General features: G+C 38.4%; 1 protein-coding gene across 1 annotated transcript in view; it reads left to right on the forward strand.

The window, feature by feature from the left end:
• Window positions 1–1656: 1656 nt before the first annotated feature.
• Window positions 1657–15000, forward strand: part of LOC144962578 (putative methyltransferase-like protein 24) — a 33811-nt gene continuing 20467 nt past the window's right edge. Inside the window, exons 1-4 of the mRNA XM_078895632.1 lie at window positions 1657–1801; window positions 4899–5006; window positions 8418–8560; window positions 11631–11762. Of these exons, the coding sequence (XP_078751758.1) occupies window positions 4917–5006; window positions 8418–8560; window positions 11631–11762 (365 nt within the window). The 5' untranslated portion in view covers window positions 1657–1801; window positions 4899–4916. The remainder of the gene's footprint in view (window positions 1802–4898; window positions 5007–8417; window positions 8561–11630; window positions 11763–15000) is intronic.

Below are 15000 nucleotides of genomic sequence, written 5' to 3' on the forward strand. Positions count from 1 at the left end.
TTATTATTATTATTATTATTATTATTATTATTATTATTATTATTATTATTATTATTATTATTATTATTATTATTATTATTATTATATTATTATTATTATTATTATTATTATTATTATTATTATTGTTATTATTATTATTATTATTATTCTTATGATGATGATTATTATTATTATTATTATTATTATTATTATTATTATTATTATTATTATTATATTATTATTATTATTATCATTGTTATTATTATTGTTTGCCTTGCTTTATTGTTGATTTTACTTACTCGATTTGTCGATGGAAATATTACATATATCCTTGTATGAGTTATATTGGCAATTGGATTCAATAGTCTGATGTCACGCCACCCGGCAACGGCGGCCATCTTGGTTCTAAACAAATAAAATCATTACTTTTTATTCTTGATACTGGCTAGAACTTGTCATTACCTTTTCATATGCCGCGGTCCCCAGAAGTGGGTGAGAGAGAGCTCTAGAAATGACCTGAGTTTGATACGAATATTTTTGTATTCGTGGATAGCTCACACGGTAGAGCCACGCTCTCACCTGCCAGGCGGAGTTGTCGTACCAATAAGGTCGCAGGTTCAAACCCCACCACCGCCGCGACAATTTTTATTCTCTATTGTCTTCTGGCACTTTTCTACTCACTTCATCTCTTGTTGTTACCAACATAAGTGCCTGCTCCACTCACTTTTCTGAATTAAAAATAATCTCTGTTTGATATCGGTGATGCTCGTGTGCACACATAACTTGGACTAAGACTTTGCAAGGGGCATTCATAAACTGCATTATCAAATGCGACTCCATCCCTTTGTCGGATATAATTGTGCAGAACACAACAGGTTTTGAAGATACTCACACAGAAATCGGGATTCAAATTCTTTGCGCGATGAAAAATCCTCCTTTTATTTGCCAGAATTCCAAAAGCACACTCTACATACGCCTAGCACGAGTCAATCTGTAATTGAAAATTTACTTAGTCTGCGTCAATTCGCTCCTAGGGTAAGGTCGCAACAAATGATCAGACAGAGCAAACGCCTCATCACCGACGAGCACGAATGGCATGGCTGTACCATTATCATCAACCAACTGGTAATTCCTCATTTTGGGGGTAATTTCAGTTGCCTCTGTTCTAACATTTGTCCAAATGTTGAGTGTTTGAAAGCCGTGGAATCACTACAGCTGTCATACGATCCAATGTCAACTGATATGAATCGGCATTTTGCGTCCACAATCCCAGTAAGAACAATTGAAAAAAAAGCTTTTGTAATTGTATAAATTAGGACCCGCTCTGAGTAGGTTGACAGATTCTTATATGTTTCCCATCAACTTCACCGATGCAGTTAGGAAACTGTGTCTTGTTGTAATAATCTGTAGCAATTTTTCGCCAGTCGCTTTGGTCGGAACTATTTCACGAATTGTTTCAATGCCAAGTAGGTATTCATAATGTTGAGAAATCATAGTGCATCCAGTTGCCATGTAACTGAAATTAAATAATGAGCACATAACGGAATTGAATTTCACTGTTAAAGAGTATATGTAATGATGATGTGCTTTCAAGATCATCTTTTGTTTTTGTTATAGAAAAATAAATCGGTATATTGATAATTTCTCTTTCCAACTTCAGGTAAGGAGATCCAGCAACGGTGGGCAAAACTGAGACACTATTTTCTGCGGGAATTACTGATCAGAAAAAATCTACATCCGGGCAAGCCGCAAAGAAGAGAAGAAAATAATCTAACTTGAGCAGCTTCTCTTTCTTTTGCCGACACTGGAGCAGAGAGAAACGGTGAGCAATTATCAGTCCGACGATACTGAAATATCGCAACCCACGGAGACAACTGAGTCACCAGGTGATATATATATATATATATATATAATATATATATATATATATATATATATATATATACCGTAATTCTTTTGGATGCTTGTTCATCAGGATCGGGACGTTTCTAGAAAAAGATCGTCCTCCACATGACACCTAAGCGCTCTTTCCTTGAGTAACAATTTTCCATCAGATGAGGAGAGAAGGGATCGGGTTGGCATATAGATAGAATGATGTTGAAGTCACTCAGGTCCTTGTTTTATAATTCTCACTTAACCATATTATCCAGACTATAAAAGTTCATTTTTTCACAGTCTTGCGTGTTGGTTCGTTATACTTCCGGATGGGAATGTTAAGAGCTTCTTAGCCAAGCGCATCGTATTTATAATATCATCATCATTGCCTTTTTCACCCTGGGTCAGGGTATAGGCCACAGACAAACAGTTTCCATCCTCTCTATCCTGAGCCAACTTTTTTATCTCATTCCAGGTCTTACCACTTCTCTGTATATCAGCTTCTTTAATTCTTCTCCATGTTCCTCGTGGCCTTCCCCTTGATCTTCTGCCCTGAGGGTTCCAGTCCAATACTTTCTTTGTTATAGTTCATTCTTTCTAAGCGTGTGTCCAATCCACCTCCATCGTCTTCTTCCTATATCCTCTCCCACTGGTTTCTGCTGTGTTCTCTTCCATACTTCTTCATTTTTTATTCTATCCATCCATTTTATTCTGAGTAGCTTACGCATGCACCTGTTTACGAAAATCTGTACCCTCCTTATACATGCCTGTGATGCGTTCCAAGTTTCACATCCATACAGTAGGACAGACTTCACGTTTGAGTTGAAAAGTCTTAGCTTTAGTTGAAGGGAGATATCTTTAGTTCTCCAAACTCTGTTCAAAGATGTGAATGCAGCCTGTGCCTTTCCTATTCGTGCTTTCACCTCTGCTTCCGTGCCTCCATCCTTGTCAATTATACTTCCGAGATAGCAGAAAGTGTCTATATCTTCGAGTTCCTGATCTTTTACTTTGATCTGCTCCCTTTGACGCGTACCTATCCTCAAGACCTTTGACTTTGCAGGGTGAATTCTTAGACCAATTGATTCCGAGAGGCTGTTTATAATTGTGGTTTTTGCTTGCATCTGGTCCTGGGTGTGGGACAAAAGAGCCAGATCATCTGCGAAATCCAGATCATCCAACTGTGTCCAGGGGGTCCACTGTATCCCATTTCTTCTCCCTTTGGAGGTTTCTTTCATTAGCCAATCAATGGCAAGGATGAACAGGAATGGTGAGAGCAAGCATCCCAGCTTGACACCAGTCTTAATTTCAAAGCTGTCAGTAAGCTGATCTTCATGTACAACCCTGCAACTTGATCCTTCATACATTTCCTTAATGAGGTTTACTATCTTTTCAGGGAGTCCATAATGTGCCAGAATTTTCCACAATGTTGCTCTGTCAATACTGTCGAAAGCCTTCTCGTAATCCAGAAAGTTGACAATAAGAGGAGAGTTCCATTCTATAGACTGTTCTACTATGACTCGCAGAGAGGCAATCTGGTCGGTGGTTGAACGGTTTTTCCGAAAACCTGCCTGTTCGTCCCGCAGTTTAGCATCTGTTGCATTCTTAATTCTCTCTAAAATAATACGGTTGAAAACCTTTCCTGGGATAGAAAGAAGAGTGATGCCTCGATAATTATTACAATTACTGAGGTCCCCTTTCTTTGGAAGCTTGATAAGATGTCCTTCCTTCCAATCCTTTGGGAATATCCCGTCATTCCAGATTCTCTCAAATAGTGGGTGCAGGGCCACAGCATTTCTTTCCGCATCAACTTTTAGAGCCTCCGGTGGAATCTGGTCTGGTCCAGCAGCTTTCCCCCTTTTCATCTTGTTAATGGCACCCACAATCTCTGCTATCGATAGTGGATCACATTAATTGGTAGCTCATTCCTTGCAGGCAAAATTTCTGGCTGGTTGTCTGGTGGTGGTCTGTTCAGAAGGCAGCTGAAATGTTCCCTCCATCGTTCAGATTGAGCCTCTTTTCCAAAAATAGTTTTCCCATCTTTGTCTTTGACTGGTACCTCTGGTTTCCCATATTTTCCAGCAAGTGTCTTGGTAGTTTGATAAAGGATCCTCATGTGTCCTCCAGTCGCTGCTGTTTCTGCTTTCTCTGCAAGTCTGTTCATGAATGCTTCCTTGTCTTTCTTCACAGATCTTTTGACTTCCTTAGCTATGGATCGATACTGCTCTTGTGCATCCAGTCTTGAAGCCCTTGTTCGGCTTGCATTCACTTGTTCCTTCCTTGTTCTCCTCTTTTTAATAAGGTCCAAGGTGGTTGGACTTATCCATTTTTTATGTTCCGATTTCTTTACCCCCATTACCTCGTGGCAAGTTGTTATGTAGACTTCCTTGATCCTTGCCCAATGTGACTCTACATCTATGTCCTCCTCGAGCTCAGTAAGAGGTTGGAATCTATTACTCAATTGTAGTTTGAATTCCTCATTCTTTTCCCCATCAAGTGCATTCACCTCGAATTTTCTTCTTGTATGTGATCTGGCCCCGTGTTTTCTGAGTCGGAGCTTAAGCTTTGCCAATAGCAGGTGGTGGTCTGATCCAACATCTGCCCCTCTCCGTAATGTCACATCTTCCAATGAACGTCTGAATCTACGAGAGATACAAAAATGATCAATCTGATTCTCTGTCACACCATCTGGTGAGACCCAAGTTGCTTTGTGGATCCTCTTATGGGGAACACTGATCCTCCAATCACCAAACTGTTGAATGCACAGAAATTTGCAAATCTCTCTCCATTATCATTCATTTCTCCCATGCCATGACGTCCCATGATACCTTCATAGCATACGTTATCCTGTCCCACTTTTGCATTAGCATCTCCCATCAATATGTTGATGTCTTTCCTTGGCAACTTGTCAATGACCTGTTGTAGCAGACCATAAAAAGTATCTTTGTCCTCATCTGTTGCATCATTTATAATATAACTCCAATTTATCGTTTAGATAATATTTTGCACATTGTTTCCTTTACAGACCTTGTCCTGTACTATTTCAGATCCCGTCCCTTCCCACTATGCAGAGGTTCAGTAGACATCAAATTACCACCGGAGTTGCTATAGTTCTCCTTGTTTGCATCGTGCTTTGTTTTTATATCTACCATAATGTGAGGAGATCATACTATAGTCAGAATTTTTAATAATTGCGCGCATTTTTCTAGTTGTTCTCAGCTGTCCCTCTATCAAAAGTTGTAAAAAATTGTGACCATATTTGAATCAATTTGTCTTAACTGAATCTAGATTTAGGACTATGTTGATGCCATATCAAATAAGTTTTCTTATTTAAGATCTATAAAAAACTGCTCTAAAACCGCTGCCATAAAATTCGAGATTTTACACTGTAAAAAATTAAAACAACTTACGCACCACAAAATATGAGATGAATTAATTCATCGTATTTCAAAATAATCTCGTGCTGACACGTAGTTCTGGCTATTGATTATGAGTTCATGCCATACTCGATTCCAAATAATAACAGTTCGCTTTAAATGCTATAAACTTACATCTTATGTAGTTTGCATTAAATTTTGAGCTTATGATTTATTGCACATTATCTACATTATGTCGCAATTATTGATATGAAATCTCTAGCTTTAAATCATTTGAAATACTGATTATATACTCAATATTGTAAAATTAACAATGATTGCTATTAATATAACTTTGAAAAATTGCATGTATGCACTACCGTTTCACAGAGCATTTAAAGGCTTTTAAACCATAATATAAGCTTTTACACGATATGATACGATACGAAATCTCTATCGGTGCCACTCTCGTAAAGCTGCGAGAAAAAAATCTACTTGTATCTATAGATAAGCAATTAAGGAAGACAGCTATGGAATTGGAATTTCACAATCAACCCCGAAAAGATAGTTTTCGAAATACAGAGATTACCAGTGTTGAACGATGGACCTGGGTAAACGTAAACATACATTTGACAAAGGAGTGGACGTCTCATGGGTTCTGTACAGAGGATCATTGATATTCTTGCAGGTGGTGAAGATACTGGGTATTTAGAAGAATGCCGTAGCATTTTTTTTCTTTTCTGCATAAAATGACAGTTAGTGACTATCAATCTGGGGTCTATGCAGAGGTGTTTGAAGAAAGACTAAAGAACCGTTTGTTGCCTTTCCTCGAAACACCCAGTCGTATTGCATTGGACAACATTCGGTGGCCCATGATCACTTCAAGGGTCCAACTTCGGCAACTTCATGTCTCTAATCAGACAACATTACATATTATTTTGACCATTTATCAAAGGCCCAAGTATATTCTAGCGAAAATAAACAAAGCAGAAACAGTTTTCAAATTCAAGGAGTTTTGACACGAGGTTTCGCGACTTCCCTCATATCACTGTGAGCGCAGTCCAATCCAGCTCATTTAGACCCAGTAGAGGGAAAGATTGAGAGGTGGAACACCAAATTTACTCTCACCGACGAGGGAATAAATGATATTACAAGGAAGACTGGAAAAAGGCATGCTCCAACCTTTGCAAACTGGAGGAAAATTACGTTTCATTTTGATAGAGTAATGTCATAAATTCTTTCCATAGTCGTTCCATTTCTCATTTTCCTCATCCTAGTCATTAGAATATGATTATTGATGTGTCCAGTATATCATTGTTGTTGTTGTTGCTGGTGTTGTTATAGTTGTTGTTATTGCTGAACACATGTACCTATTTGTAGAAACACCGAGTCATAAATTGATGAATTTCTACTTTTGACAAGTCTACATTAAATTTATGTAATCCTCTTTGGTATAAAAAACAAGCTATTTCTATAGATTTTGCAATAAAAATAATGTTGGGAGCGCGTAATGTTCACTTTCATTTGTATTTTCACCAGAAATGTGTATTGATAAAATGTAGATATCTGATAATTAAATATTGCCATTCGTTCTTTCATATTTAGATACTGTATGTATATCTTTTAAGTTTAAATTAACCGAACATTCCATTTTAACGAATTCCATCAAAATGGATAGGCGGAAAATTCAAAATTTTGATACTATAAATTATATATGAGTCACGATCCTCACCTGTTATTGATTTTAATATAGCTGTTATAAGCGAAATCCTTTCCTATTGTTTTACAATTAATGAAAAGATATTTTTTTTATTTAGTAAAATTGATTCTCAGGTCCATACAAACTTTTGCAGCTGTGCATTGAGGGACAGCTGTTAAAAGAAGAACAACACGCGCCACTTATTAAAAATCTGACTATAATATTATTTAATTTTGGTTAACTCAAGCTTTATATGAATTGGGCAAGTCGACACGTAATTATGATGATGATGATGATGATGATGATGATGATGATGATGATGATGGTTGTGATGATGATCATGGTTGTGATGATGATGATGATGATGATGATGATGATGATGATGATGATGATGATGATGATGATGATGTGATTGTGATGATGATGATGATGATGATGATGATGATGATGATGAATGATGATGATGATGATGATGATGATGATGATTATGATGATGATGATGTTGATGATGATGATGATGATGATGATGATGACGATGATGATGATGATGATGATGATGATGATGATGGCAATTATATTAATAATAGTAATGATACTGATAATGATAATAATAATAATAATAATAATAATAATAATAATAATAATAATAATAATAATAATAATAATAATAATAATAATAATAGCAACACACATTACCCCACTCGATTCAGGTTTGAAAGAGTATCTACTGAGTGGGGTTCCTGACCTCCCATAGTGGGCAGGGAGGTACTTACTGAGTCTTCTATCCCCCTATATCTGTTTTCCAATATGCTTTCTGTCTTTTTCTTGGAATGAGATTACTTGGTTTTGTCCTGGCCCTGGCCAGAGTCCTGGCTGGGAGGGAAACAGTCAAATGCATAGTTATTGTTTTGGGAGATGATATTTTTTTCCTTGTAAATCATCTCTCTGTTATGCACTGTATTATGTTTTGTTTGTGTATTATATGATTTGTAAACATTTGAGTGTATTCCTCTTTGTGGGGATCTGTGCTTGTGTCTGGATGAGACTTTTAGGTGGTCTCAAACTAAGTACATTGATAGTGTGCACTTGGAATCTACAACTATTTGAACCAATTCTCTTTTGTCTGCCTTATTCTTGGATGCTTTAATTGTAATTCTAAAACTTTTTACTATCCCATTTTCTTCCTTTTTACTGGTGCTGATGTGACCTTAATGTGTTGCAAGCACCGTAAAACCGTTAAAAACAAAAACAAACAAAGAGTATTTAAATATAGATAATGACGTATATTGTTATAGTGTTAGTACAAAAAGGACATCTAACAGCCGACAAGTGCTGTATGAAATGGAAATATAGTTCCATATGGCCTACTGCAGGAATAAATGAAACATAAATGGCATTAAGCATGGCAAATCCGTGGAAATGCTCTTTATGAATGTTCATAGTTTCATACTTTTATACTCATTTATATACTTATTATATTCATAATGAATGTCTGTGTTTTGCTCAAGCAGGACGGAGTTCAGCATTGGACACAAAGCGACAACAATCTCAAAGTGGCGTCAGACGCAAGGCAGTCAATTAAAACGTCACCAATTCCAGAGGATAGCGTCTTGAACAAAATGTCTCTGTTGAAACTGATTGACTTCTTTCATGGGTAAGGTGACTATTACGCTGGGACTAGCCAAAATCGCTCGCTACACGCCACACCGTTAATTCACAGGGAAATTCTATCAAGTGTCCATGGCATATGGGATACCCTAGATGGGGGTTACTTGGGCCACCAGGGTAACTTGGGTCTTTCGTGGGAAAACCAGAAACTTTTTTCCTTCAAAATCTAAAAATATTAATCTAATGATGTTTTCAGTCATGATAAGAGTTTGGAAAAAAGTTTTCTAGGTGCACTGACCATTTTCACGAAAAGTGGCTCAAGTAACATCTGGTGATCCAAGTAACCCGTGGTGATCCAATTAAGCCTTTCAGTGCGACATGCCTCTTACATTGTAATATTTTCATTAGCAATAATGTAATGAATGATATGCGACGTATGGTGATTGGCCTATGGCTCTCTCTCTGGAACCTACCTGATTTACATAAGATAATATGACTGCATTATAAAATAACGCCTTATTGTTTTGAACACCTTCGTTTTGACCAGAACTGTCTTACTCCATAAGTGATCTATCCTCTAAAAACGGTGTTATGTCGTAGTGAGCCGGATGTCTAAAATTGACTGACTTGACTTATGCCTCTTGGCTCCTAGCGGAGCATAGGGCCTCAACAGCACTCTTCCGACTTCTTCTATCCTTGGCACAGACTTTTGCCTCACTCCAGATAAGATTGGAGGCGCTCAAATCTCCTGCAAGTCTGTTTTGGACGACCCCGTTTCCTCTTGCCCTGTGGGTTCCATTCGAGAGCCTGCTTGGTAATATTACGAGGCTCTTTTCGCAGGGTATGGCCAACCCATCACCACTTCCTGCTTCTGACCTGGACATCCATTGTTCTTGGATTGTTCATGTCCAAAGGTCATCATTTGGCACTTTGTCAAACCATTTCAACTCGAGTATTTGTCGAAGACAGCGATTGACAAAAGTTTGTCTCTTGGCTGATGTGGCCAAGGTTGTTCTCCAAGTCTCTGACCCATAGAGCAGGACTGCTTTAATATAAGTGTTAAATATGTAAAGCTCGGTGTTTGTGGATATGGTGGACGCTTTCTATATTGGTCTCAAGATTGCAAAGGTCTGGCGCGCTTTCTTGATTCTAGCGATGATGTCTTCATCAGTTCCACCCGACTGACTGATTTTGCTGCCAAGGTATGTAAATTCCCTGACGTCTTCTGTGGCTGTGCCAGAGATGGTGATTTGTGCTTTGTTTGGCAGTTAAGCGCAGTAGTTTTGTCTTCTCTTCACAAATCTTGAGACCAACTCGCTGAGCTGCATCTTCCAGGGCCGTGACTTTGTTCTGCATATCTTGTAGGCGGTGTGAGAGGAGGGCTAGGTCATCTGCAAATTCAAGGTCTTCAAGTCTTTTTGAAAATGTCCATTGGATGCCATTGTTGGAATTGCCATATGCTGTCTTTGTCACCCAGTCCAATACCACAAGAAATAGAAGTGGAGACAGCAAACAGCCTTGCTTAACTCCTGATGTAATATCAAAATCCTCTGAGAGTCGACCATTATGGATGACTTGGCAGGAAAACCCATCATAAAGTCGTTTGATGATGTTATAAATATTTCTGGCATCCCGTAGTGGAGAAGGATGTTCCAGATGCTTTCCCTGTCTACGCTGTCAAATGATTTCTCAAAGTCTATAAAGCATACAAATAGGGATGATTGCCACTCAATCGACTGCTCAACAATGATTCTTACAGTTGCAATTTGGTCTGTGCATGCGTTTTTTTCTGAAACCTGCCTGCTCATCTCGTAGTGCTTTGTCCAAAGTAACTTTCATCCTGTCAAGCATGATTCTTGTGAGCACTTTGCTTGGTTTGGACAACAAGGTGATTCCTCTCCGATTGTCACACTGGGACAGATCGCCATGTTTGGGTAATTTTACTAACAGGCCCTTATTCGGGCGTAGTTGGCTCATCGCATAACCTCTTGCCTTGGAGGACCAGGATTAATTTTGGAGATTCACTCCTAGATTGGTTACTCTCCCGAGTTAGTGAGCCCAGTCTGCCCATGGTTTTCTGTTGGGGTTCCCTTCCCTTAGACGAATGTCTTCCGTGACTAATGAGCTCCATTTGCCCAGAAATGTCAAAAATTGATTGTATTTAAAATTAAAATGTACAGAAGCTACTTTTAATGGCTAATATTAGACTTATTTTGTTTATTAAAAATATAACTTGTAAAGAGAACAAATTAACAGCTCATACAAAGAATAACATTATTTCAAAATTACAAATAAATCTGCTCAAGGTTCATGGAGTCATCGCCCGTTGAATTAAGATACTAAAATATTGTCAATATGTTGTTTAAGAACCAAACTTCTGTCGTTTACAGACATTTTGATATCATTGGTTGGTCACAATGATTCAAAAAGAAATATTGTACATGTAGGGAAAGATATGGCCAATATTTCAAATCTCGTAAAAAAGGTGCTGTTCTCATGTTATTTCAAAAAGAATAATATTTTTATACATCTAAAAATCAAATCAAGGACAATGACGCGTACAAATCAAAGAAAATATTAACAAAAGTGTACATGTGGTTTGTTTAAAGATTATATGTTCTTAAAGATGTTTTAAAATTATTGAATGCTGTTGACCTTATTTATATATTTGAACTTTAGTGACCTCTCGTTGACCTTCAAGTGGTCGAAGTGGAATTTCAATCGACCAATTTTTTTCCAAAGATATCAATCCTATCAGATTGTAATAAGTAAATGGAGATCATTTGAAATCTCAAATGGAAAAATCATGTTTTCTCTTAACATTTATCAGGTTCTTATGAGAAAATCTGTAAATGAGGTAAATGAGTCTGTACCAAGGGTCGTTTTCATAAGATCGCCACAAAAACATCCCAATACTAAGATATTGAATAAAGTAAGGAAGATATTCTTTTTTATCAGTTTGGGTTGAATAATGAAAAATAAACCAAAAACTGACGTGTTATCAGGTACTTATTCACACCTGAGCCGAGTGATATATGATGTTGAAATATACCAATGGATGCATACAGCCAAATAATGAATAAACATAAAAATTGGCCATTTTTTTCTCACTCTAGATACATACACAGTACACAGGCGTTTTGTGACCGGCGTGTCCGCATGGGTCGAGTCGGAGACGGTGGCTGGGATATTTGTGATGACTCGAGGTTCAAGCCCGATCCAAAAAATTGTCTTGTCTACTCATTTGGGTAAGAATGAGAATAAATTAAGTTTCTGGTGTTATATATCGTCTATATAGCTTGCCATTTTTATGACAAAACAACAACAATATTTGCAGTTCTGATTACCAGAGGCAATAATGGGCTCGTTCACGTCCCACTGGTGTCTACCTCTCATATTCCCGGCTTAACTCTACACTGGTATCAACCTCTCCTAGTCCCAGGTTCATTCCTCATTGGTTCCCGTTTCCCTTAGTCCCACTGCTGCCCATTTCCCATAACTTTGGACGATGTTAGTAGGCTTCGGAAGAAAAAAGTTCTCTTCTGGCTTCACTCCCCATAGGTGTCCACCTCCCATATTCCCGGCTTAACTCTCCACTGCTTAACTCTCTAACTGGTGTCATCCTCTCGTAGTCCCAGTTTCATTCCCCATTAGCGCCCACCTCCTATAGTCTTCATTATCCTCTGGTATCCGCCTTCCATAGTCTGGCCAGGTATCAATCTTCCATGGTCCCAGGTTCATTTCCGTCTGCTATCCTCTTCCCATAGTCCCAGGTTCATTATCCACTAGTGTACACTTCCCCGAGTCCCTGGGTTATTCCCCACTGCTGCCCACTTCCCATAACTTTGGTCGGTCTTGGAGGATTTTGGCGGGTTTCAAAAAGAAACACCACCCTGCTCCCATAGTCACAGGATCACTCTCCATTAGTGTACACTTCCCTGAGTCACTAGTTCACTCCCCACTGCTGTCCACTTCCCATAACTTTTTCGGGTTTCGTCGGTTTTCCTAAAAAAAGAAACACCCGAAACGGTAAATAAAAATGTTTTAAAATCAGAAACGGTGCTGAAATTACCTAAAATTTCGCAAAACCCTTAAAATATAAACAACATCTACCCCCCCTTCTTCTAACACTCTTTTGTCGTTTGCCAGCATATAACCCTCCCATTTACCTCCCATAGGAAAATCGTCACACTTGTTACGATGCAGCCAACAATTTTCTTATTCTGATTTCATTTTGTTATAGTTATAGCGATAAAGACTCGACACTGTGTTGCAGAGCTCATTTTTCTGAACACAATATAGAATATACTCGTTACTTATCTGTTTGAAACATCTACTTTAGCGTTGGGAGAGTCTGAAGTTTCGGGTAAATTCCTGAAAATAGCTGGTAAGGAGAGAGTTAACGTGATTTATTGTTCTTACTGCTTATTTTCTTAATGGCGGAAGGAGAGGTTTGAGCCCAAAGACACTGCGATTGGTATTTTAATCCTTTTGGAACCTGTTTTATTAATTGTTGTATGTTACTTTATTAATAAAGAAGGACAGTGCAGAACTAAGTCCGTTATTAGACCATTGGACTTGTAGTAGTAGTAGCCTCCAAATTCATTTCATGAACCCAGCTTCAAAAGTCTTCCTCCACCCTAAGAATAGTTTTATAGTCACCTTCAAGTTTAGTTACTGGACAGTGGAGGACGATGTGATCGCTGGTCTCTTGAGCTGCTTGACAATTCCGGCAGGCATCACTGCTGTCATGCTTCAATCTGCACATATTATATGCAGTTTTGCCATGTCGTGTTAAGAGGCGATTTGAGGAAACCCAGTTTTCCTGTCATTGCAAAAGGCATTCCTTTGGTGGGATCTTTTATGACGTTTCCACCTATTGGTGTTTCCCTATTCCACATTTCTCTCTAGTTCTCTTCCACGCTGAAGTCTATCATATTTGTTAGGTGGAATGGTCTTCTCAATTTGAGCCCTTGTTGTTGAAGGTGCTCCCTTTATGATTATTCTTATAGGGGTGTTATCTTTAGCTTCATCAATTCTTGCATGCATCCTTTGATTAGAGTCTTGTCGTCTAAGACTTGGTGGATCAATGCCGCTAAGTTTTGGGAACCACTGAGTTAGAGTGACTTGAGACACCCTGTTATTATTAACATTGAGTCTCTTAATCGGATGTCAATGCGGTTTACATGTGGACTCCTCGTCCATACAGAAACACAGTACTCCCCAACACTGTGGAACAGTGCCAAAGCAGACGTTCTCACTACCTGTGGTCCACATGTGATAATTGCGAGTTTTCCCACCAGGCTGTTTCTTTTTGCGATTTTATTTGCAGTTCCCTCAATGTGTTGGCGATAATTTAGCTGTCGGTCCAAATGTGATGCCGAGGTGTTTAGGGTTGGGGGCTGGGGGTACTATTGAGTTACGACTGTGTTCTTTAATTCTTATGTTGCCTCTGGACTGTTCAAGTGGAAGTTTGTGGATACTGATTTGGTGATGTTCTTTTTTTAGGTACCACTTATCAAAGTATTGTTTCAGGTGCCTTTGCTCAGAACCCTTCAATCTCTTTCCAGTTTTTCCATTAATAAGCTAAGGCCCAGTCGTCAGCGTATCCAAATTTGAGTGCTTCGCAGTTTAGCATGTCGGAGATATAAATATTGAAGAAAATTGGTGCTAAAACTGAACGTTGTGGTACCCCATTTTTTATTTTTCGTGTTTTGCTTTTGTTTCTACCAATATGACATGAAATGTCTTGTGCCAGTCATGGTAGACAGCCGTTTAAGCGTCTTTCTACAAGGAATAACTTTTGAAAGCTTTATTATCAGTCCGCCTGTCCAAACAGTGTCGTAAGCTGCAGATAAGTGTATTAAGGACTGTACAAGTGTTATTTTTGTTTTCAAAGCCTGCTTCAATGTATGAGGTCAGTACAAGGATCTGTTCACTTGTGCTTCGTTGTGGTCTAAGGCCGCTTGTTCTGGTGGTATACAGGAAATTATGGTGATTCGCTCTAGTACGACTCTTTCCAGGAACTTGTATAAGCAACAAAGTAGAGATATTGGTCTGTAGCTGGATGGTTTAGTCATTGGTTTGCCTGGTTTTAATGGCGATTACCGGGGCATGTTTCCAAATTTGGGTATGTGCATGACGGCTGGAGTTACTGAGGTTAACGTTTTCAACAGTTTCTACGCATCTCTCTTTTCGGCTTTCATGTAATGTGTTTAGTAAGTATTCTGCTACCTGTTCATCATGTGTCTCCTCATATTTTTTCAGAATTCTTTGCTTCGCTCATTCCATCATGAGATGTGTTGTTCTCTAAAACCCCTGGGTATTTTCTTCTTTGCAGAGGTTAGGACAAGTTTGTTAAATCTCCCTATATTCTTAGCTTTTGGGGGGATCCTTTGGCAGGTTTTGTCTATTTCATCAGCGACAGCTTTCCAGTTTGCTTTTCTGAAATTTCACATTGGTTTGATTGGAAATTGGATTCCAGCT

The sequence above is a fragment of the Berghia stephanieae genome, chromosome 1 (genome assembly GCF_034508935.2).
Source record: "Berghia stephanieae isolate SIO BIC M18660-M18661 chromosome 1, UCSD_Bste_1.3, whole genome shotgun sequence".
Lineage (NCBI taxonomy): Eukaryota > Metazoa > Mollusca > Gastropoda > Nudibranchia > Aeolidiidae > Berghia > Berghia stephanieae.